At 33.0% G+C, this 26,868-nt stretch overlaps 1 protein-coding gene across 1 annotated transcript; it reads left to right on the top strand.

The window, feature by feature from the left end:
- The first annotated feature begins 3,125 nt into the window (after positions 1-3,125).
- On the top strand, positions 3,126-26,856 carry LOC134229736 (uncharacterized). Its single transcript, XM_062711522.1, has 31 exons — positions 3,126-3,276; positions 8,702-9,410; positions 11,516-11,610; positions 12,959-13,075; positions 13,280-13,395; positions 13,635-13,699; positions 13,838-13,989; positions 14,166-14,438; positions 14,557-14,907; positions 15,017-15,124; positions 15,218-15,247; positions 15,838-15,953; positions 17,076-17,273; positions 17,372-17,437; positions 17,746-17,854; positions 18,012-18,095; positions 18,208-18,271; positions 19,987-20,098; positions 21,199-21,254; positions 21,377-21,500; positions 21,590-21,696; positions 22,127-22,229; positions 23,911-24,061; positions 24,393-24,468; positions 24,611-24,677; positions 24,915-25,000; positions 25,087-25,213; positions 25,319-25,360; positions 25,457-25,513; positions 25,625-25,649; positions 25,762-26,856. The coding sequence occupies exons 2-31, from the start codon at positions 8,752-8,754 to the stop codon at positions 26,253-26,255; spliced, it is 4,230 nt and encodes a 1,409-aa protein (XP_062567506.1). The 5' UTR covers positions 3,126-3,276; positions 8,702-8,751; the 3' UTR covers positions 26,256-26,856.
- Positions 26,857-26,868: the final 12 nt, after the last annotated feature.

The following is a 26,868-nucleotide window of genomic DNA, read 5'->3' as shown; positions in this document are numbered from 1 at the left end:
TCAAAGTTTTGAAAGTGATCACTATAGTGTCATAGCAATAACTGTAGTTAATCAGTTTTCATAGTGATCACTACGATAAATCAGTTTTTATACTTATCACTATAGCAAATCCAAGTGTCAAAGTTATCACTGTAGTAAATCAAACTTTTCACACTGTCATCATTATAGTTAACTATAGTATATTTTGTTAGGGTTAAGTTGTTATCATTCTAGAGTAGCTTCTTATTGTACAACATAAGAAAGACAGTTCGTTTTTATTTGACGCATTTATATTGATTCTTATAAAAACGGTGTCATCAAAACGCGTTAAAATAATATATCATTGTACAGTTTTTTTCATCGAATTATTTAAATAAAATTTTATGAAAAATGTATTTAAACAATATTTTCAATCAGAAAAATCGAGCAAACGCATTAAAAAGAAATTTCAAATGTACAGTGTTTCTGTAGATTCTAGAGAAAAATTCCACTTTCCTATATACACTTTGGGCAGCTTTGGGCAGCTATCCATCAGATATATCGAAAACTAGGATTTCTGATATCACAGAAAACTGTGTCTTCAATAAAAACGGAACTTGAGGAATTTTTCGTATCTTTTAATTGGTCATCAAAAAAAATACTTTGTTAAAATCACACTGACTTTATACAAAGTACTCTTAAGCTGACGAAAAAAAGATGCTGGATTTCATCATTCACAAGATTTTGTCTTCGGAGATGACTTGGTCAAACAACAAACCGTTGAAATAGTGATGGATAAGCCGACTTATTTTTGATATTCTTATAGGGGACAATTTACTTAAAACATACCTGAGAAGAAGGAATCACTTTCTGTGGTCTTCATCTTGATATTCAAATAATTATATCGACGGCTTTTTAACAATTAAAACTAGTTATATTTCCATTCATTTGTCGAATCGATATGTTCCAGTGAACTTGAAATTAAGTTTTAAGGCACCACAGAGTCTGTCACATCTGTTAAATGCTTAGATGTTTAACTGACCATAGATAATAAAAGCCAGTCAACAACTACTGTATAGGGGATTAATTTCACGGGTTGTAATTTTCACGGTTTTCTCTCATCGGACACAATCGCGGTTTCTTGAATTCGCGGAATTCTTATGTTATTGAAGTTACCTCCCTTGTCTATATCCGTTTAATCCATAGCTACATGTAAACGGCATTCATAATTGTTATGTCTTTATTTCACGAACAACAGGGTAGGTTAATATAAAATAGTAAGACTTAATAAATTAATTAAAACAGGTGCAGTTATCAAAAGTCCTTGACTATAAACATCAAATAACTTTCCTACATTCTATTACGATGAGTGCATGTACACCCCAAGATCTTTAATACATCGCGACGAAAAACCACTGGACGGTAATAAATTTGTTCATGTATGTCGACGAAATAATTTCCTTTAAAATCTTGAGTAAGTTCGATAGTTATTTGAATGATTTTTTGAAATAAAAATGTCGATAAAAACTATATAATATGCATGATAATGCAGGTAATGCACACACCGTGCGTGTTAGCATTAGTTACGCACGGGTAATCAAATCTCATGGCCCACTGGTTTTGATTGATGAAACATGTAGCGTTGGCTATTAAAAAGCCTTTTAACAAATACAGGTTATTATCTGTTGACTTGAATTAATGTAAAGCGTGCTAATTAAAATAATTGAATGACGAGTTTAATTACTGAAATGACCATGCACTGTGGTACATGTATTTAAATAAAAAATTTCCAAATAAAACATGGAGATTATTGAAAAAAATATTCACTATTTCTTGAATTCACGGATTTATTATCACCGTGAATATAGCGAATATTAACACCGCGAGTTATTTTCCCCCTATACAGTAATTTGTATGACAATCGAGATGACTTCAGATTTTCCATCGTCAACTTTTCTTTTAAAGTCCGCTATCACCTGCATGTATGTTTATGTCTCACAACTCATTCGTTACTCAAGAGAAAGCCCTCAGTCCCATCAATTTTTAAACTAATAATAAGGCAGGCTACTCATACATTTGTTGATGTTGCAGGGATTTTAACAACCTCGTTAAAAATCAACATTTCGTAAATTCTATAATCATTACAATGAGCTTATTAGCAAATATAACCTATTACTGGCTCGACTTATTTCATAACAATTATTAAGCAAGTATTTAACTACGTATTGACCGTCTATACTTGATCGATACTTATACTCGGGGCGTGTGTGACCGGTCAGTAGGGGATGTTTTCTCTTCCAAGGCACCTGATCCCACCTCTGGAATTCCCGGGGGTCCGTGTTTTTATGCCCTGTTCACATATTTGTATTGTTTGAAGATCTTATGGGACCGATCAGTGTTATCTTCACCCTTTTTTGGTGATGTCTGATATTCCGGTTATTGTTTTTCTGTTTTCCTCTTGTACAAAATTTGTAAACCTTAGAAACCTAGTGCAAACGAGATCCAAACAAAACGTGCAAGGTACACCATGACCAAATACTTTTTTTTGTTGTTTGTATTATATAAATGTTGGAAAAACTCTTTTAACGAACTTGTACATGTAACCCATATGTGTCAAATGCTTAAACAGTTTTGCAAAATACGTTAACATATACTTTGGTATTCGTGCAAAACCGATACAATGTATGGCTTTGACGCATCACAGAAATATAACTTGCAATTTCAAGGATTATTTCACTTAATATATAATTTAGAAATCCACTAGATCAAGGTTATCAGTGACCAGAGTAAACAACAGATCAAGAGATCCAAGCAGGGTCAGACTTGCGGTCGTAAGTGCCACGGAACGTCCGAATCAATCACATCTGTGTGATGTAGCGGATGAGCTAAAATTAAAATCTGACATACGCGTAAGCCAGTATTAACAAATTACGGTAATAGCCGGGTCAAGAGTAACCCGCACCATTCTCCTGCCAGCCAGTTTATACCCGTTGTCCGTGGTGTTAATTTTAACACGCCATTAATAGCCACATAAACGACAGACCTTGTAAGTAGAATTTAATCTTTAAAGGAATGTTGCACAACAACCTTGAGTAATCAAACACACGGCATAAGCTGGCGGTCAGTATCGACCGACTCAGCGATAAGGGATGGTCAGTACATGTAAACACTTGGTAAACGCATGCGTTAACATTTACCAGCTCTCCCTAAGTGCATCTTCCTCCCTGTGATTCTACAGTAAACAATTAACGGTTATCCTCAGTTATTTGGATGGTTTTATGTGGAGCTGGCTGTCCTTTCCTGTCCGCTGACTCTCAGGTAAGTCTTTGATTGTCCCTCACCTGACTAAATGTCCCCTAGATACAGAATCACTGTCACAAGTCGTGAACCCCTCAAAATCAACCTCCCATCAACAACTCCAAAAAAATTTGAAATATATGCTATAATTTTCATTACTTGAAGATTTTACTTGTACTTTTGTTATAAAATATATCTTAAACAACAAATATTTATAAATATGATTAAGTAACCGCTTCTCCTTGAACTGTTGAGTTGAATTTTATTTTAAAGAACATCTTGACTGCATCACTCGACATTGAGTTTATCCTGAACATGAACCGTACATGTATATAATATATATTGATTCTTTTGAAGCATGAAATTAAATTGCTTAATACGATTTTGTTTTTTAGCCCTGAAAGGGTCTTAGAAAATAATCTGGATTAAATATACAAGAAGAAAACACGTACCTTTTGAATTTTCATTTAAATACAATAGGCAGGTGTTTATGGGTTTAGCAAACATGAGGATATTTCTGTGAACCAGGTAAATAAAAATGGTACATTTCGTGACATTGACCAATCGTTTTTTCAGTGAATATCTTCGTAATGTAATGTATAGATAATATATAAGATATTTGAAAAATAGGGTAAATATGTTTAAATATAGAAAAAAATTTGAAATTTATTTGTGAATATTAAATGAACCTTGGACAATAAATGGAAACTAATCAATAACTCTTCAGATGCTTAATTTTTTTTTATTGTTTTGTATAAATAATTTTAGATGAAACATTAATGCTCAATAAAAAATAGGAGGTAAAAAAATGTGATAAAATTATTTTCCAATTTTTTTTTTAAAGTTATAAGTAATATTTTGAATAACAGGTGTAGCTTTTCTCGAAAGCTCCCGAAGTATGGTTTTTGTCTTCGTTTCATCATTTTATCTTCATTTCATTTTAAGTGATAGTTTGCATATAATAAATTAAATAAATGAACATTTTTCATCATTTGATTTTGATAAATCAAATACAATAAAAAATGTTTTCGTTTCATTTTAGGACTTTCAAAATTCCAGACTATTGTCCTCTACAAAAATTTGAATTGAGAAAAAAAAACGCGAGGATTAAATTTTAGGGATAATCTTGTTTATGAACAAAATCTGAAATTAAATTTAAATACATAATTAATATGTATTTACAAATGGTGATATGAATATTCATCATACCAGAGTTGACTGTGCGTGTACTAGCAAATGCTGCGTTCCGACTTCGTTCTCGATAAAGGTTGTATATTGTCCTGTCACGACCTAGCAAAATCAACAAAGGTTATAAACGAGGGATTACAAACACCCTCAGCATTGTCCGATAAACTAGAACTTGGGTACGGAATCGAAGTTCAAAAATGTCACGATTAAATGTTTTTTTTTCTTAATATACCACAATTTTTTTCTTGAATATGTCACATGATCAATTTTCTTTGAACTATTTTTAATATTTCAAATTTGAAATTTAACTTATATTGGTTTGATATAAACAAAGGCAAAGTTGTGAACTTTTAGTGACAAAGTGAAAGATTTAAATGTGATATATCTACCTGTTATTTCTCACTTCTGTCGTCATAGGTTCTGTGATGAAGGTAATGTTTGTCATCAGGTGACGGAGTATGCTCTCAATATGCTCAATATCTGTTGCTTTACTAAAAAAAAAAAAGAAACACAACGTTTGAATCAATTGTGAATGGTATACTTATCATTGTTTGAAATTCCCCCATCTCTAATAAACGGCATTGATTGATTTCTTTTTGGTGTAAAAAAACGTCAAATTAATTAAAACCAAGAGTTTATTCGTTTTGTAAATGACTTAATATTTTTTTCTGTTTTAACAAAACGAAACATCCGATTCGGAGTCTTAGATTTATGGTTTTCCAAAGTATCGGAAAATTCCAATATCTGCCGCCATATCTCGGATTTACAACCTCTTATGTCGCAAAAACAAAATGTCGGACAGCTGGTGTAGTTAACATTGTATCGGTTGTAAAATGTGAGAGGTGATTAGTCAAGTTATTGAGATATTTCCCCCATACGCTGCTATCTGCCTATTTTGATTAGCTCGTATCTCTATACTTTGGTAATGTGCATCAATCCCTTCATCTTCTGTCATTGTATGTAAGGATTTTGTACATTAATTAAGTTTCCTCCTGGTCATTAATACTGTTTATTAAATATTAACATTGTTATTAATATAATTTCACCTGTTCATTAAACAAGCTTCTTGCGTCTAAACATTTCTGACTAGACTCATACATATTTTTCAATGAGGCAGCTATTTCAGATCTTGTTCATATTAACAGCTAGTCAACAGACGTTTCGGATTATCGTATTATAAAAGGATATTTTTTCGTATATCTGTTAGAACCTGTAGCGTACCTTTTTATTAGCTGGACCCCTTGCTGCCTTCGTTTGATTATTGCTCTTGAAGGGGGAAGCTGTGTTCATGATTTAGAGATGGATGTAGGAAGTATTGTAAGTTTGCTTTGAATTCTTTGTATCTACATTTGCTGGCTATTTTCTGTATATCTATTTGTCCATCAGGAAATTTTTCGTCATTGAGTTCCTTCATATTTTGAGCCATTCCGTTCATTGTCATTCAGTATTGGAAACATTTTTCTTCAGGCAAACATAAAAAAAGTTGGTGTACACAATGTAACATTCTTATGATTATCCAATAAGATTACAAACCCTCTTACCGAAACTGACTGTAATCTTTTAAAAGACCCATAGATGTCCTTTTCTTACCCAAAACAATCTGAGAACTCTGAGGACCGCTTCTACAATCTTAATTTTTAAACGACAGACTTTAGTTAGAAGCAAAACAAACGAAAATTTATACTATTTCTAGCAAAATGTAAAATTAACGAAATTAGTGAGAAAAAAAATTATGGAACACTGTATGTGGTTGCTTTAAAGCACTAAAGAATAGTAAATGTCTGTGACTCAACAATAAGACTATCGGCCTTTTTTATGAAAACTAAAATGATCAGAAGCAGTGAGAGGGAAAAATCGTACATCCCAATAACACCAGGATACAAAAAATACTGAGATTCTCTACAGGCCTGGAGATCCATGGTTCACCCGAATAGCCTCATACTTTATCTGTTGTTTATACAGAATAAATGGCTCCGAGTTGAAGGTCGGGTGAAGCTAATGACGCATTTTCTGACCATTTTCATATCTCGCCATTAAAGCTAGTATATTTAATAAGTAATCTCATTTTATTGCCTGTGTGCCGTTTTGGGTATTTTCGTTGACAACTTGGCCGTGGCTCTCGATAAGAAGGGTACCTGACCGACAGAGGGAAGTCCTCTTGTCACGAAGGCAGGCTGATAAGTTAGGCCACTAAAACAAAGTGACAGGCAATGGCGAACACTGAACTGGACATGAAGTGGACTTAGGTGTTTGTTGTAGAGTTAATCGTCCAGATTATCGATTTCCCTTCCCACAATCAGCATAGTTGTCTGTCTGTTTGAATCTCAGTTAGCTTTACTTCCTTCCGTCTTGTATTCTAGTATTCATTATCAATGTATCTAAATCTTAAATATTCCATCGTTTTTGAAAGCAGAAAGTTATGTCGCAGTATGTTTGGACAGTCACTCACGTGCGCTGATGCTAGTATCATATAAACTGGAAATAGAAATGTTCACGATATCTATATCGTCATCAGTCGGTATATATTCATTAGAAACAGGGATTATGAAGAAAATGTATGGAAAGAAAGGAATTATTTAATATGAGTGGGCGATTGTTTTTATTGAGTAGACGCCACAGAATGTAATAGGTATTAATTTAGTTGATGGTAAATGGCCAGTTATAACATTAACCAGTAATTGAATAGTAAATGCGAACTAGATTTAAAGGTATGAAAAATCTCGTCTCTTTGTTATTCAGGTATAGTTATTTACAATATGTGTACAAGGTAGAGAAATACCTGAGATAAATAAGTAAATAAAATCAACTGCGAGGGACAATGTTCCAGTTTGGACAAACATGTGTACAGTGTAATTGTTTGGATACCCAAGCAAAGTACCCGTATCCTTAAACAATTTAAAGCCCATCAAAATAACAAAAGACAGTTTTGATTTTTCTGAATTAAGAAAAAATACTTAATTTTCAAATTGATCATCTTCGTGTATAGTCATTCCATTGACTACTAGTACAACTTTTAAGAGATAAAGTTACTTATGACATCATTCTGTTACGTAAATAAAGGGAAAAAATAAGGTAACAAAATATCTATGATTCCTATGGTTAAACAAACAAAAAAGTGAAAACTTAAATCTAAATTAAAACAAAATTTTATTTGATATTTCAGTTAACATCCTTGTATATGGTTCTTGTAAATTCTCAACAATTTGCAAAAATCTCTCAGGGATTTTAATTATTGATGTATGAAATAAGAAGTTCTCACCAAAGACAATAAACATAAACATTTCATCAAATGATAACATATATTTTTGTCATATTTAAGTACCTTAAATTCACACTTTTTAATTTTTTGTTCTAGAAATATTTATTTGAAGTTGTGTTATTCCAGGGTAATTTTAAATACAACTCTATGTCGCTGTGTGATAAAGTGATGAACGTGCCATACTTTAAGAAAATGTTGATTCTCAGGAATTTTATGGAATGGGTTCATTACATATAAAATCCGTATAATTTTTTTTTAAACAAGAGTATAACTTTTCTCAGGAGAAGTTTTGTTGGTCATAATTTCTTACATTTTTTAAAATAATGAAACTGAACACTAAATACTTTGAAAAATTATCAAATTGGACATGATGTTGATGCATTTTGTGCTATTAATGGCATTTCCTTCACTCATCTTCTTTTCTTGTTGGTGTTTTCTCTTTGTATCTACATTTGTGTCTCAAAATGAATCATAAGATGATGACTATATTTGTTTCTGTCTTGTATCTTTATAAGAATTTGTACCCCGTTGATTCTACATTATTCTCTGAAAGCGATACATACATCTTTTAGAACGACTAAACAATAAATGATGAGTCTCAACTCTTTGCTTGTCTAAATTGCAAACATTATACTTCATTCATGTCTGAATGTTTATGGTGAGAACTTAAAATATTTGTAACTTGGACTAATGACCCTTTAATGATATTATTGATACAAGAAAAAGTTGGTTAACTCACATGTTATATAGCTATTGATCACTCTTTTTTCGTATACGACAATTTCTGTGTACTATGATTGTAAATGAACAGGAATCATGGGTGTTCTGCCGACTGTTTCTTTAAAATTATATCAAGGACTGTTCCGGCATGAACCTGTGATTTTATTCTTTCTACTAATTGAAAAATTCATGTATTATGTAATGTTAATAAGGGACTGAAAGAGAGATTTTGCTACGTAAATGTTCTCCTATATATGTAATTGTATCTTCATTTTTCAGGTTTAAATGTGATACCGTCAAGGCGAGATGAGGGCTTCCGGTGAAGAAGAATGGCGTCCGATAACCTTATGCACTTGCTGTGCTTACTTCTGATTAGCTACTGTACATACTGGGTACAGAGTGTTACAGTATACAAAGATTGTGGGGGACGATTTTCAGAAACAAAGGGTGTCATCCATTCTCCTAATTTCCCAAAAGAATTTCCTACTCCTATACGATGTGAGTGGGTAATATACAATCCTCAGACAAGAAATACAGCTATCTACCTAACTCAGTTCTACCTCAAGGGCTTTGTCAGTGTTTGGCAATTTGAGCATTACTCGAACCATAGAGAGTACATTGAGCCTAGGCAACTTGCAACACTGAATGCCAACAGTGAAATCAACCGTATTGTGTCCAATAAGCCATACACTGTGATTCGATTTGCTGTCTCGGAGATAAACGATATCAATGTCCGTGTGTTGGACCACATAGTAGACGTGTATGGATTTAACATAACGTATGAGTTCCTGGATCCATCCTCCGCCAATCTTAAGCGCACCTGCTCAGTCCAGGGATGTTCCTATCTCGGCAACTGTTATGCCAATGCCGACTTTTCGGCGTATAAGTGCCATTGTTTCGATGGATACCAGGGCAGTATCTGTCAGTATGGGGAGCATTGTGACCCCGCAAAGGGGATAAACCAGTGTAAAAATGGAGGAGAGTGTCGGTAAGTGCCCGACTCCTTATGTATTGTTGGGTGTTCTTTTGATAAGTTTATGTAACTTTTCAACACTATATATTACTTACCTCCACGACAAATTAAATGTTTAAGCGACTGAGGGGCAATATGAAAACCATCTATCCTTCTGTATTCAATGATCCAGAAGTGAAAAAAAAAGAATTAGATTGATTAGATGATCAGTACATACTGGTCCCTGCTGACAAAGCAGGTACATGTAACAACATTGTCTTCGTTTGTAAGGCTCATTATATAAATTGTATTTTAGAAGAACTTGGATTTAATTCTACAAATAGTAATCCGACTTATACTCATAGTTCCCTTTCTAAAGAAGTAATTCTCCAAAACCATATATATGTCAGTTTTGAATAGTTTTAATATCACAAAGAACCAAAATGAATTTGAACTACTTTATTATATGTTGGATTCCCAAACTTCAAAAGAATCCTTACAAAAATACATAGCAGGTTCCAGTAACCAACCAAGCCTCTTTCTTTGATATTAACAGTAGTGAAGGAGAAACTGCAACAGTACTGTGCAACAATATACAATGGATTCAAGAAATGGTGTAAATCTGATGTGGATACTTAAAAATTCCAAGGAACTTTTTCAAAATTCGAAATCACAAGATTTTACCAAAATCAACAGCTTAAAAAGTAACGACTTTTCAACTTAATATACAACTATCCTCCACGATAAATTAAAGTCTAGGCACATCATTGACAGCTACTTTTTCAATGAAAATGGAAGTCGTATTTACTTACCTTGTCATTGGTCATTTGCAAAATAATTCGGTTAAAATCATTCAGATTGTTCAAACAAGTTCACTGATGTTGATATTAAAAGGATATTTGAGTTTTCTGAATTTTCTGCAAAATAATTTAGTTGAAATCATTCTGATTGTACACACAAGTTCTCTGATGTTGATATTTAAAAGATACTTGAATCTCTGATTGACAATATCTTTATGGTTTTTGGAGATCAGGTCTTCCAACAATCCCCGTTGTTACCAATAGCGCCCTGTTGTAAGCAGACCTATTTTTGTATTGATATGATGTAGAGTTTATTCAAAATCTCTTACATGAGAATAAAAGAAAACACTTGATGTGACCGTCAACTCAACATTTAGATATGTCGACGCCGCACTATTAATTTACACTAGTTATTTCCATTCATATGCATAATATATTTCAGTGATCTTGAAATTAAAGACACCACAGAGTGGTACACATCTGTGACATCTGTGACATCTGTGACATACATATTTTACTAAAAAAGGGCATTAATGGTAACTTAACAACAAAGCTCTATGATAAACTTGATGATTTTAACTTTTCAATTGTTAATTGTCCTCACTTGTGAAGCAATATACCCTTACCACCGACAAACGGGGTTTATATCCATCAGTAAATAAATTCGATACACAAGAGCATTCTCTTAATATGAGCAATTCTAAAATGAGGTTAGGTATTGACAAACAAGGTGATGAAACAAGAATATTAACAATCTCGTTTACAGTCATCGTTTTCTATGTTCTGTGGTCGAAAAAAAAATGACCTTATCAGCAAAAATCAGCAAGTACAATCTATCATTTAGTCAAATGCTGATTGATGTTTTTAATGGAAGTGTAAGGACATTATTTACACACTGACTTTTCGTTATTTCCCGACAATAGCAAGTAGCACAGGGCAGGCGTGACCAATCGGCAGATGATGCTCACTCCCCCAAGCCACTTAATTCCACCTCTCATGTTTTAGAGGCCCATGGATGCTCTGCTTCTAATGTGCTTTGGTTGAATGAAATTTGAGCTTGAATACTGTTTATTATCTCAAATATTTCATTCAGAAAAATTTCATGGTATGGGCCTGTACATAAACAATGCTTGTAACAGGTATCAAGTCGTGAATAAAACGAAATAGGGGAATATAATTAACTATATTATAAATTTGTGAAAAACGAGTTCAAAATGTTGTAATTATATATATATATATTTAAATTTGTTACAGTGATAATAAGTGGATTTCTAATCTATATTGTAAAAAGTAATCATAACTACTTTCTGTCCTGGTAACTAATCGATATCAAAATTTTAGGTACTTTTATGGGACAAATGTGAACATCTGTAATTGTACCAAAGGCTTTACTGGGAACATGTGTGAGGTTCCTTTGTCGGACTATCTACCAGACGGTAAGAAAATATTGGTGTTCAAAGTTTTAAAAAGAAATACAATTTGAAAGAGCCAATATTACCAATATGCAATGCAGCAGGTGAAATGGTCTTCCATGACGTTATTTTAGTGCATGAGCAAAAATTGCAGTTAGTATTTGTTGTAAAGTTAATTTTTTTTGCAGAAAATTGTCCTACCATAAATTTTAAGATTAAGATACAGATGATGTTAATTAGATCTCATGGTAAAGGATTCTTATTTAGATTATAAAGGTGCTCTCCGTCTATTTCGCTAGATGTCTTTAACGTATTATCAAGTGTTGAAATATGCTTGATTCAGTCAAATTCATATTTTTTTAAATTCTGTTCAGTGTTTTACACGTTTGGGGTTTATTTTATTTACCAATACATGTAGTGACAAGCGTATCGTTCAATAAAGTATTGACAAGTACACCATCTTTTTTAATAATTGAGACGTACTGCTTCTGTCTTAGTTATTGGTCACCGTCTCAGTTACTGGAAATGTTCAGCATCTGTTTTAGTGTTAAGTTACCAGCATTGATATATTGACATTTGAGTAAACTATGTCTTTTTATACTCCCCGCTTAAAATATACCCTGGGAGGGTATAAAGTGATCGGGATGTCCGTCCGTATGTTACGCTTTGGGTTACTCATCTCATATCCGCAACTTTTTTTTATACCACTGAAAGAATTATAATGAGACTATCACAGAATATTTCTTACGTGGTATCATCATGGACCTCCTATTTTACTTTTTGACCAGACACATATTTTGGATTTCACATGGCTAAACATGGACACTGCCATTCTTTCTATAATATTGAAGGGTATACCAATCTCTTATCCGCAACTCCTCCTATACCACTGAATAAATTTTAGGATACTATAACAGATTCTTATTATTACATGTACATAATGCCATTGTGCACCTCCTATTTTACTTTTTGAACCGAACCTTATTTCGGGTATCCATTATGCCATTATAACCATATGGGAGGCGGGGGGTATCATTTAGTGAGCTCAGTGGTCAGAGTACCTCTAGTTTTAATTTATTGTCATTTGCAGTGTTTGTATATATTTATTGATATTTACAGTATACACTTTAGTTTTTGACTGGCATTACATCTCTTTTATTCATTCAGACATACAGTCTCTCTTTAGGTATTGACATATAAGCCATTTTTACTTTTTGACATGTTTAGTTTTGTTTTAGGAAATGAAACTTTTTTTAGTGTTTGTCATGTTTGGATTAGTCCTATATTTCCTATATTTACATACAATTTCTCTTTGGCTGTTGGCATGTCAATGTAAATGTTAACCACTGACATGTACAATTCCTGTTTTCAGCCTGTGCCTACCTAGGTTGTGGGCAGACATGTATTTCTGACTTACACGGTAATAAACAGTGTGCATGCTACAAGGACTACAGGTTGAACGCCGACAAAAGAACCTGCTCACATATAGGTAAGTCACCTAGCTGACCAGGGTCACAAAGTATTTAATAACAAACAATGTGATAAAATTAATGGCCGACCAGAACAACGTTATCAAAATATTTATTCATTCAGAAAAGTAAATTGTAATCAAAAAGACGGGTCGGTGATCTCTGTGGACTTTTTCAATAGAATGAATGGCGCATGTTTCCAATAACTGTTTATTCATTTGTAGATCGCAATCGAATCATTGTTACCATGCAACCAACAGAGAGCTACCTCAAGACAATTTCTCAAACCGGAAATAACCTTACTTTCAGCGATTCACAAATAACCAAAGTTCGCCAGGATGTAAGATCTTCATGAAATATACTGAATTATAATGTTCACCTGCACGTCTTTCAATATTCTTGTTGTAAATATTATATGACTTACGACTACAAAATAAAATCATTAAATAAATTAATATAATAAAAAAAAAATAAAAAAAGATAAAGAAAGAAAAATTATAGAACCTTGAACAAAGTAAGATGTTAAATCTTTATTTTTTTTGACTACTTCCAAGGTTATTTTGTTTTGCTTTTTATTAGGTTGAACTCAGTTTAAAGAACATTGACATCCAAACAATGACGCAATTTAGCTTCATTGGAATAAAGTAAGAGTCATACTTCAATATTAATCAGACTGACTTCAATAAGTTGTTTTTCATGAAGTTATAATTACGATATATCGTAAATAAATAAACTGATTTAACAAACAATGTTCCATGACATTCTTTTATTTTAAATTCAAGTCAACCAACATCCAAAATATGTGAATTTCGCTTCATCATCGAGGCTTCTGACGAGCACAAGATAAAGGAATTCAAGAGAACTCTTTTGAGAAGAGGCTATGTTGGTGAAATTCCATTCCATAACACATCATTGTCAATCAAAAGCATTCCAGGTAAAAAACTAATGAAACAGTTGCTGGACTTCAAAAGTCAAAAAGATTTTACTATTATTCTTTTTTACGATACCTATTTCTAATGTTTTTAAACAAGTATTTGTAATGCTTCACTATGCATGGTACCTTGTAATGCTTCGCTATGTATGTGACAATCTGATTTTCCCGGGTTGCAGTGCTCCATCTGATAGAGGTCGTGACGACAGAGGAGTCCCACGATTCCTTCTGGGGTGACGATTACATCAGCTACACCATTGAAGGCAAGTTCCTGACCATTTCCTGTCTCGTGCGGGGCTCGGAGAACACTTCTTTCCGATGGTTTAAGGACGGAATGCTGATTGACATGAATCTGGCCGCCAGACAGGGATACCAGACTGTCATTAACTCAAAACTGGACGGGACCATCCGATCTATACTGTACTATGGAAGCGTCAAAGCATCAGACAGAGGTTTGGCTACAAAAAGCAATCATTAATTTAAAACCGCCTTAATGATTTTAGCATACATATATATCGTTGAAAAGGTATTATCTCAAATGATAGATTATCGAATCTGAAAAATCTTTAGGTGAATATACCTGTGAGGCAAGGGACTATGGGATTGCTCAGAATAAATCAGACCTGGTGGATGTGATCACGACGCCGATGGTGGATATTGATCCAATGTCGGATTATGTTCCGTTCAACCGATCCATCCGGATCCGATGTCTATCCTTTGACCAGGATGCCCTCCAGTATAATTGGTATGTTAACAACGTGCTAATCAAAAGAGGGCGCTCTGACATGATTCCGGAAACATTACAGCCGGCCGGTTCTCAGCTTTACGTACGCAGCCTCCAGAAACGTGCCATATTTACCTGTAAGGTCACTAACGCTGCCGGTGCTCAGAACGTCACTGCTGATATATATGTACAGACAGGTAAGCTTTTATAATCCTTACCTTGTCACGTGAACAAATCCTCTTTCGAGGTACTTGTCTGCTTTTTATGTATATCGATTTATGAATTGTAAATTTTCTTCATGAAAAGCCTCCCAGGCGAACGACACTTGTCCCCAGCAGTGGTATAAAAGTATCTTGTGGGCGGAAATGGCAGGGGGTCATTACAGGAAAGAAAGATGTCCGGCGGAAGCTGGAGGTTAGAAATCGATATGTTCTTCATTAATTCTTTAACATCATTAACTACAGATGGGTTGATCAAGTGTATGATATATGACCGTCCTTTGTACAGATTTTGAAAATTATATTCCAATAGACACGGGTAAGTGTTTCATGATAAGGTTTGTGTAAACCCCTGAGAATAGTGTATTCTTTCAGTTGACGTGTTTTTCCCGTTTAATACCGGTGTGGAGGGTGTCGTCACATTCTGTACTCACTGTTTCTGCACAATAAGTTATTTATTGATATAATTTATCTTTACATCATACTGTTGTCATATTCTATTGATGGAAACTTTGTAACTATACATGTAGATCCCTATATACTATGTAGGAAATCTTTATATGAAACAGCACTCTTTGGAATGAAAACGGGTATATGGATATCTAATACATGTACAATATCCTCAAGATATTCGAAATTATTCTTGCAAATTAGAGAATAGAATCTTATGAAAACCAAAATTATAGTTATGTATTCAACAAATATATATGTTTGAGATGGTGCACTCTTTCACTTTTGGCAGTGATTGTTTGATTTTCTATAACGCATTTATTTCACTGTCCACTTCGGAAAAAAAATTATGAAAATTCTGTAACATGAGTCTTTCATAAATACTGACTACTTAACTATAAAACCTTTTATCTTTATTAATCAAACTGATGATCTTTCATTTTCTTTTAACTATCATAGGATTTGTGACGAGAAAATGTGTTTGTAAAAACGAAGGAAACAGACGTGTCTGTTCCTGGAAGGAACCCAACTTTTCCATGTGCCAGTCAGTTAGTCTTGTTCGAATTTACGACGAGGTAAATATATTATTAACCCCCCCCCCCCCCCCTTTAGAGAATATTCAACTTTGTAAATAAAAAAATGATGTATTTGTCTATACATGTTTTATATATAAAGGTATGGTCCTTGGTTGGTGAGGTAATTGCTTATAATTGTTTTGGGGCTCAGAGCCGAAGGTTTGAATTTCCAAAGCTTTGGGTATTTGTGCAGTGTACTTTTGGAATATATTGGTCATATCTCAGGATCCATCGGTCAAATGTCACATTCATCAAAGAATATCATTGGACTAATGGCAGTTGAAGCATTCTAGATAAGCAGAGTTAAAGTCAGTCACAGTGAATTATTTTTTGGATTTCATAGGTAGTAGCTCATTTGATGCATCTTGGGTCATTAGAGGGCTCCAAAATTTGGTCAACAGCGGTTTGGTGTTTTTACAATTTTCTCAATATCTTGGTGAAGAAGAGATATATATTTACCAAATCAGATGTGGTGTGATTTATGACATCAGATGTGGTGTGATGGATGACATAAGATTTGGCAGGAGGAATGACATAAGATGTGGCATGACGTAAAAAACCGCAGTGAAGTACATGTATACTTTTGAAATTTCATAAAAGTTTCTCAATGTAAAGGAAATAAGACGTTTGGGATCATCAAACGTTGAAAGTTGACTCATTTGGGTCGAATTATGTCAACTAAAAAGTATAGGAAACCGTGATCTCCTTTGGTAATATCAAGGGTATTTCTAATGAATAAAAATCATTTCGGAGAATACGTAAGAGGATTGGAATCACCCATCTTTGTCAGTTTCATCTTGGAATCTTGGAGTGTGTTAGCTAAAAGGACGACCAGGGTAGGGTGATCAGCTTTTGTAAAACCAAGACTTTATCTGAATATTTCGGATAAAAAGAGGCTTAAAATAATAGATATTTATCAGCATCTTGGGACCTTTGGGTCTCAGAATATGTTAACCAAACTACTGGACACAATGACTTCTGGAATTTCTTGACTTTTTTGAATGTTAATGATCCTAGGAGGCTTATTATAGAAGTGATGGAGTTGTATAGGTTATTAACAGAAGAGCGATTCTAGGTCCATTACCTTTTTGTACTTTATTACCTTTTTTCAATCTTTGTAAGATGGAGATTATCCGACTTGGATACCGCTCGTCTTCTCTAAAGTACGTGTTCGATCATCTCTACCGCTATGCCTCAAATCATCAGAATAGAATGTACTCCGGGGATGTAGAAATCGCCGCCAATGTCTTACTGAAACTCCTCCAGCACCTGGCTAGGTTCCCATCTCTCTCAGAAGGTGGATCTAAAATTTCCTTCGTGGTACGTATGTCATTCACATAATATTATTGATATGATTATTTTTCTCTTCGGAGTTCATGGGCCACGTGTCAGAAAGTTAAATTAAATTTTTTTCTTAGAATATCGTTTACTTACTGGACCAGTTGCTGACAGCTATTTCAAATTCAACTAAGGAAGAAAAAGAGGTTAGTCACCTATGTACTTATCATGTGTAATACGATAACATGCACATGCATTTGCTTTTATGGTATGTTACAATATAGGAAATAAGGGCTATTATCATTGCAAATCTTTCAAAATCTACTTTCACCTACAGTTTTTGTTTGATTTCTATTTAAAAAAAACACCAGAATAAGTGAATAATTGTGAATCTTAACTAAAATATTTTTCAAGTTCAATCAGGTGTAAATTTTTCGCTTGTACAAGTGTAAGCTTGTACAAGTGTAAAAACGAATAGACTTAAAGTCTCATTCAGGACTTATTATTGCCACAGGCTGTGAGTTTTGGGAGCAATATGGTTGGCATCTTGGACTCCTTGATATCTAATATGTCTGGATATCTGGAATTTTCTCCCCACACGGATGTTCTCTCAGACAATATTGGTAGGTTAACATTTATTATGTAAACTATAAACTTTGATGATTCATCATTGTGATATAAAAGAGAGAAAAAAGACAAAAAACAACTAAGAAAGAAGGAAGCCTTAGATATATAAGTAATTTCTAGTGACAAATGTACGTTTCTGGCGATGTTTTACAGATGTTAGTATTCGAAGCAGCTCGGTCAGTCTTGTAACATTATACAGGCGAAATCAAGAGGGGGAACTAACAGTAGAAAACAAAGGTAGTAACTATATATGCTGTGTGACGTGTCTTTTGAATTTTCTCGTTAAAAACCTAGGATACGTACAAATCCATTCATCTTTCTCGCCTTTAATGAATTTGTCCAATTGCAGAATACCCAGTTATATCTATTGTACTGCGAAGCTTGACTGAAATGTTTCCAGAAAATATTGAAAGGTAATTAAAACACAATATGCTATACAATATTCTTTCTCTTCACTGATAATAATTTCTCAGTTTATGGGACCCTCAACGTATTGTGAAACATATACTAGTATGTAACTACGTTTGGGGAAATTAAAGTTGCATTTGGTCTGCGGTTGAAAATCGAGGAGCAAGGTACAATGAAATATATTGAGATAACGAACAGTATTCAAGCTCAAAGGTCCATTAAATAATACAAAATTGGAGCAGAGCAAACACAAACTCCAAAACATCAGAGGTGCCATGGAGTGAACATACCCTGTTGACCGGTCACATCCGCCGTATGCTCCTTGTCATGATCGGGAAGTAATGGAAAAATCCGCTGACAATTCAATGTGTATATAATGTCCTAACAGTTGGTATGAAAAACGTCAGTCAGCATTTGACTCAATGATAAATTGTATTTACTGACAAGGTCATTAGATCGATCATAGAACTTACGAAATGATGACTTGAAACGAGACTGCTAAAATTCTTTTTTTATTAACTTGTTTGTCAATAATGTACCTCATTTTAGAAATTGTACATACTTAGAGCATGCTCTTGCGTATCGAATCAACTGAGAGATATAAACCCGTATGCGGGTGACGAAGGTATATTGCTGCATAAGTAAAGGAGGGTGACAACTGAAAAGTTAAAAGTCATCAGGTTTACAAAAAGTTTTGTTGTTTAATAACTATTAACGTCTTTTTCTAGTAAATTATTTAAATGTGAAAATAAGACTCTGTGGTATCTCATATTTAAAGCTCACCGGGATATATCGTGTCGACACAAGAATGGATTAATAATTATTGTTAATTGAAATACATGTACACCATCGATATATCTAAATGTCGAACTGAAGGCGGAAGCGTTTTCTTCTTTTCACGTTAAAGATTTTGAAAAAATTCTGCTTCATATAAATACAAAAATATGTCTGCTAATAACGGGACGCAATTGGTATCCAACGTCTTGGCTAGAGCTTTCCTACTGTAAAGTTTAATAATAATTTCATTCAAGTTTAAACTAAAACTGAGTAAACAGTAAACTGTCCTAGCATCGTTTTGATTTAACAATAAATTATTCAAGATAAAAGTCGCAAATGTTAATTTTATTTCTACATATAATAACCGTATTGTGTAGCATAGGATATTCCTCTTCATGCAATGTATTTTCTTTGATTTGATACACCTTTGTTGCATTACAAGACGACCAAAATGTACGTTCCGCTGGTAGTAGAGAACTACATGCAATATCAATGTATACGGGCTAGAGACGATGTGTTCACTCGAGGTGCATTTGACATTTTTTCAAAAAAATAGATAAATAAATAAATAAATAAATATGGACTAGGTTTGAGGACGACATTGATTATATTATATTGCATAACAATCTACCTTAATTCCCACCATAATTTCCTTGCACTGAAACACCTTAACTGTGAAAGGAGCCAAAAACAGCTGTAAACATAGTCATATTTTCATATTGTTACGCGGAATCATTAATTAACCCAGGAATAATATTTCATTAGACACTTTCTATTTTAGTTTCAAGTTAATTCACGAGTACATTGTATTAGTATTTAGAGTTTCTGTAAAGTATCTTAGAGATTGTATTATTACTTTTTATTTTTCAATAGCTTTCAATATCTTGTGCACGGAGTGTTCTTTTAATTTACAACTAATAAAATCAAATTCATATTTCCACAGGAAACTGAACCAGAGGTCTGTGACGGATATGTATGATGTCAGTCTGTTTCCAAGGGATAGCTTCTCAGCAGAGCGCGTTATTGGAGAGATCAAAATACCACTTCTGGCCTTTGTACGTAGAATATAAAAAATAAAGAATATGATACGTGCGGATGTCTTAAATTCTGCTTTATTATCTACTTAAAAGTTTGTTTTATTTTATATGTCCAAATCTATGAGTTTGCTTTATTTGTCTAGATATCTATAAGTTTGCTTTGTTTTATCTGTCTAGATATTTATAAGTTTGCTTTATTATATCTGTCCAGATATCTATAAATTTATTTTATCATTCTGGATATCTATAAGCTATGTTCAGATATAACGTTATATCTGTTATTCTGCTTTCTTTTAATTTTCCAGGAATCTGTCCAACTGTGTGCTTTAATTTATCGTCTAGATATCTATCTTTTTTTCTGTTTTCTTTTATCTTTCTATATATCTATAAGTTTGCTTAATTAATCTGTCAAGATGTCTTCTTGTATACTGCTTTCATTTATCTTTCCAGATATCGATCAATCAGTCTGTCCAGATATCTCTTAAGTTTGCTTAATTTTAACTGACTATATATCTATTTATTCTGCTTCATTTTATCTCTCTTGATATCCATAAGTGTGCATTATTCTATTTATTTAGAGATCTATCTATTATTCTGCTTTATTTTATCTCTACAGATATCTTAAAGTTTGATTTATTTCAATTGTCCGGATTCTGCTTTATTTTACCTCTCCAAATATCTATAAATTTGTTTTATTTTATCTGTCTAGATATCTATAACTTTGCTTTGTTTTAACTCTCTAGATATCTACCTCTCAGTCTGCTTTTTCAAATCTGTCCTGATATCTATCTTTTTATGAGTTTGCTCAGTTTATTTTGTCTGTCCAGATTCTGTAAGTTTGCTTTATTTCAATTGTAATGTTAGTAATATTTATCTATCAGTTTGCTTTTTCTATCAAGATATTTATTGGTTTGCTTTATTTTATCTATTGGGATATCGATATTAGTATGTTTTATTTCACTAATTTAATATATATCCTTCAGTCTGCTTTATTTCATGCAACTGTCTGCTTTATCCAGAGTTGTATTTCTTCGTCCTCATAATTGAAGTTTTAAAAAAAGAATAAGTGATATGAAAATATTTTGAACATTAAGTTTCAATGGCAACAATTTTTACAGGTTTTTGCAGAGGATTATTCGGAATTTATATGTCTCTCTCTGGAAAAGAATTCAAGGTACAAAAATCAATTGAGAAAACACATATCACTCGTATAATGTATAATGCATATTTATAAGTGTGACATGTTCTAAATTTTTTAATTTACCAGGAATAAATATGAAACTTGAATTTGTACAGATATACAAAGCACGAATGGAAAGAGGGAAACTGCGAGTTTGTGTCAAGTGATGAAACCTACATCACGTGCCAATGTGCACTTCCTGTTAAACTACAGGTGGTGGGCATCAAACAAAACGAAACGGTAAAATACAATTATTTACGCGGAAACTGTTGGTAGACAGCACAGACTTTTTTCAATGGTATTGCGTACTTTATATTGTGCCGTTTCAGGTTATAATTCCTTCCACGGAAGAAAACAACGATCTCCTACTGATGGGCTGCATTGTTGCTATGTCTGGCCTAGCCGCCATATTCATCGTCTTTCTTCTTTGTTGGAGGTAAAATCGTCACTCAAAATAATGTCTTAATTGCTTTAAAATGTAAAAACTTATAAATGTTTACATAAATAAACATTTAAAGACAGACGAGACGTTCCTTAATAATAGATAAATTTTTCTAAGAGTTTGTTATTGAAGTATTTCTACTAAAACATATTTACTCACAAAAAATTGAGGTACATTACCAGGCTTTTCTGCAAGATACCAGGGGTAGTTTTTCTTATATAATCCTTTAAGGAAGAAAAATAACTTTCCAATTTCAAATGTTTAAGTGTTTGGATTTTTAAAAAAACTTTTAGAAACTGGATTAGAAATCAGAATGTTATTAAAATTTTGAATATTTTTATACATTACGAAGATATACCAAACAGACCTTAATAGGGTTCCTTGCAACTAAAATAGAACCAATGATGCTTGTTCTCTTTTACAGAAAATTATCTGGGGAGGTGTACATTATACAACTGAACTTTGTCTTCGTGTTAAGTTGTGTGAATGGTGTGTTTATCCTTTGTCTCTACCAGTCCCATTCCGAGGTAAATCTTATTATATCTTAAGCTTGTCAGTTTTACTCTGAAATTAGAATGTACAATGTAGTTTAGATGAAATCTATCAATATTGTGTATGTATCGAGAGTTTATGATTTGGTATGTCATAAAATCCTATTAAGACGGAATTATATACGGTAGAAGATTGATCAGCTCGACATTTAGACATATTGGGGACGTATTACCAATTAAAATATTTACATCCATTCATTTATAAACTTGATATAACCCAATGAGCTTAAAATAAAAGATACAACAGAGTCTAACACATCTGTTTCATATTTGGATATTTTATTGGTAAAGATGCTAATGGTAACCCAACAACAATGATTAATTGATTGATTGTTGTTTAACGCCCTTCTCGAGAGTTTTCCACTCTTATGGAGACGCATCCAAAAGCAACAATCATTATGGTTTATGATAAACGTGACGATTTCAACTTTTCAATCGTCAACATCCCTTACTTATATATAGCAATATATCCTTATCACCTGTATATGAGGTTTATATCTCTCAAATGATTCGATATGCAAGAGCATGCTCTTTTCATACGAACAATTTCTTAAACAGGAAAAACAAGTTGTTGAAACTGGGATATAGTAGTAATTAGTCTCGTATGAAGTAATCATTTCGACAGTTTTTGGTCGATACAATAACCTTGTTAGCAAATTGGCTACGTTTTTTTCCCTTTTTTCCCGATCATGACAATGAGCACACGGCGGATGTGACTTGTCGACAGGGATGCTCACTTCTCCATGGCACCTGAATATCCATATGTTTGCTTTATTTTATCTGCCTAGATTGATATATATTATTCTGCTTTATTTTTTTCTTTCCAGATATCTATAAGTTTGCTTTATTCTATTTATCAAGATATGTATGTAAAATTCTGCGAATTGTGATGATTTAAACTTTTCGATCGTCAACGTCCCTTACGTATATGCAGCAATATATCCTTATTTCCTGTATATGGGGTTTATCTCTCTCAGTTGATTCGATATGAAAGAGCATGCTTTTCGTACGAACAATTTCCAAGTTGATGAAACAAGGATATACTAGTACACTGTACTTATTAGTCTTAGTTACTTTGAACCTGCAACAGCCATTTATGACTTGACAATAAACTTGTTAGGTGATAAACTGCTATGTGAAAAACATTTGTTAACTCTAACACACAGATTTTCCTGCTATGACAGACTTGTTTACAAAAAGAATAATAATGTTCTCTTTAGAGAAATGCCATGTTTGCTGACTCTTAATACCGAAGTCCATTGTTGGAGAATGAAACCAAATGAACGTTTTGATTAGGCTTATAACATAGAAAAGTATAGACGAAGTCTTATGTGTTGTTCTGTCGAGAATGCGAAGTTTTAAGTTTTATATAAGGTTAAGAAAATCTACCTAACTTTGTTCTAGGTGATATCATAATTTCGTTTGCTGTAGTATTACATGAACATCATTGTTTGTCTTTGGGGTTATATCAAGTTGTAAGTTGTTGTGGAGCAATAGTAAAGTCTAGATTGCTTGGTAAGAAACATTTTCTCGATCACATGTACAGTAAGTTAAGACCAAAATAATTGTTTTGCCGTATGTTTAAAGTCTCATGCGACATCAGAGTTCATTATAGATCTAATAAGAGATGCAGATTTATCGATTTTTTTTACATTAGATTATATGCAGAGTGGGGAGAATTTTGGCCTTTTTCCTGTACTCAGCAGCCTTTTCCTTCCTTCTGGTTGAGAGTTTTCATCACTTTTACACCATTTACAAAAAAGGCCAAGTTGGAAAAAATCGTTTTAAGTACTTGGCTGTTGGATGGGGTAAGGATCAAAAACTCAAATATAAGTAGTCTTTTGCATACACATGCAAATTGTTCATTATTTTGAAAAAAGTTTTAAAGAAATTCAGTGCGTTCAAAATAAAAATAAATATTTCCACAGAATTATTATGCTATAATCCTTTAAAAAAAAGCCAAAGAGATTAATAGAATTATGAATTACGTCCCTTCTTACAGTGTTCATACGTCGTAAAGAATTCAGCTCTAAAATTGAAGCCATCGATTATACAAGTTTCCTTCTTTATGTATACGGTATTGTACAGTAGATACAATATTGAAAATTATCATCTGGTTATGTAATTCTCTTTATTTAGGGTTTCCATTGGTGATTGCAATATTTTATACTGTTGCATCGGAAATGTTTGGTTTTCCAATCAAAGGTTCATTCAAGTATGTATGAATTGTCAAAAAAAAATCTTAATATCAACTCTATTTTCTGAGATTTTGTAGAAACATTAAGTTTAAATCACAACAAAAGTATTCTGTAAGAACAAAACAAATTAAAGTTTATCTGACTCTTGTAATATTTCAGATGCTGGTTACAGAAAAGTCATTGGTCATTTTATTTATTTGCCATTCCAGTCGCCAGCATATCATGTGTATGTAAACCATTCTACTCGTCTATTTCATATCCTAACTACGTTTTATCACGAAGCTAATTGTAATTTAGGAATTGACATAAATTCGATAATAGATTTGGCATTTTTTGTTATTAATGCTGATAAAACAAGACTTTTAATATTTCTATAAATTTCAGAACACACCACACCTTCAATGATTACCACACCTGTTCATTACTAAATATTCAAAGATTTATTTGTATTTTGTATTTTCAGGTGATATTTGTATTTAGTGCATTAGTCCTTCATTCCAAAACCGCAAAAACTGATGAGACAGCCCAGGGACAGAAAAAGAAAATGTTGTATGTGAAGGGGATATATCAGTTAACACTCTTTAATTTATAATAAACTTTTACATCTTGTATAATCTTGGAATCCTTATTTACAGCTGTAACTGCACTAAAACCATTGTTTTGCTGTTCGCGGTTGTCGTTGATGCTTTCCTTTCCATGGATATACCGTCTCATCAAGATTCAATGCAGCTCATCTTTTTACTTATCTGCAAAACTGCGATGGTATATACGTCTATTGCTTATAAACAATTATACAGAAATTAACAATGATTTATAACAAGACTTCAATTTTAACATTTGATGTAATTTGTATTTCTCGTCTCATAGGTGATATCAGTCTTCCTGGTCAGAGTTGTGTTTGACAAACAGGTGAGATGTCATATAAAATGAACTTCAAATTAAGGCGAATGTTACCTTATTTCCATCTTCTTTCAAAAAGGCAATAAAATGTCTATTATTTTTCAGGTGTCAAAAGTATGGAAGTGTTTTTCCCAGAAGACTAACAAATCTACCGAAAGTTCAGTAAGTTTGCGTCCTAATTAAAAGTGCATGTAATAAAATCGATTTTGGCAAGCGTTTCCTTTTCTTTTCTTTTTTTTTTTCATTGCTTAATGGATTTCGTATCATTTTCAGGATGAAGCTGAACAGATGTGCAAAGGTAACAGTTTAAATTATAACTTAAGATCACATCTTAAACAACACTAACCGAATTTTTCTGTGTAACACAAATCTTTATTACAGACACAATGTACATTTATTTTACTACATAGGTTTCTGCAATTGTTTCAATCACCCCACGCGGGAACAGGAGAAAGCGAACAAATATTATGCTGAAGTGAACAGAGCAAAATACACTGCCGAACGAAAGCGGCAATTATCTTCCCTCCTTGGAAGTTCTGCCGCTCACGAACTTCCGCTCAATAGTCCAGACACAAGCAGTTCTACAGGATCGAACAAAGAAGCGAAAGACGTAGCAAAAGATAGATCTAGTCAAAATACAGGTCGGCATCTGTATATTCATTCAAACGGCAGCAAAGGTGTCACGTTTGTCTCGGAAAAACAACCGCCATTAATTCAAAATGGCGGAATTGTAAGTGGACAAGGGAGTGACAGACAAGGTGTCAATTTAACAAACACTCAGGCCCGGAAGAATGGCTATAAAAGAGTGTCCGTTCAGAATACCCAGATTGAAGCTGAGGAAGAATTAACTGCTTTAATACATTCCAGTGCAGAAGGAAATATTCAGCGAAAACAATTACTATAACTTCATTCCATCCATATGTACAGAAATCTGTTTTTATTTATTTTGTATGTCTCATTGAATCCCGATGTTTGATAAACAGTTCGAGGTCTTTCAATTTGAGAAGCTGTATTTCTTGTTAAATCAAATTTTTATGCAAAATCTAGTATAAATATGAAGTGCTTTATAAAAGATGTGTACAATTCCTATTTATTGTTTTTGATATATACATATTTTCCTCTTTTTTTTAAAATGTTTACTATATTTTTGTCCCCTTATTTTATTGTCTGTTCGTCTCTGTACATATAATCTTTACATCTCAGTATTTATTTTCTAAAATACATGTTATAGAAATCCAATTAAATATGTGCAATCTTCTGGACGTAGTCAATGTTTTGTTTGAATTAAGATGAGAGACCAAAGTATATCGGGAAGTTTCTATCTTTACAAAAAAAAAACCCACAATTTATTAACCTCTGGATAAAGAAATCCCAAAGATAAGTTTATGAATGAATTTTGTTCTTCGCTAAATTGGGCAATTTTAGAATTTGTTAATGAAAATATACACGTAAAGCTAAATAAATACTGTTCATAGATTTAAAACTTTCAAAATTTGTGTCTCAAAGAAAAATAAAGA

Source organism: Saccostrea cucullata, unplaced genomic scaffold (genome assembly GCF_032062105.1).
Source record: "Saccostrea cucullata isolate Sc308-1 unplaced genomic scaffold, CSIRO_AGI_Scuc_v1 ctg30, whole genome shotgun sequence".
Classification (NCBI taxonomy): Eukaryota; Metazoa; Mollusca; class Bivalvia; order Ostreida; family Ostreidae; genus Saccostrea; species Saccostrea cuccullata.
The sequence above is the reverse complement of the archived record's forward strand: the minus strand, read 5'-3'. Positions and strand labels throughout refer to the sequence as shown.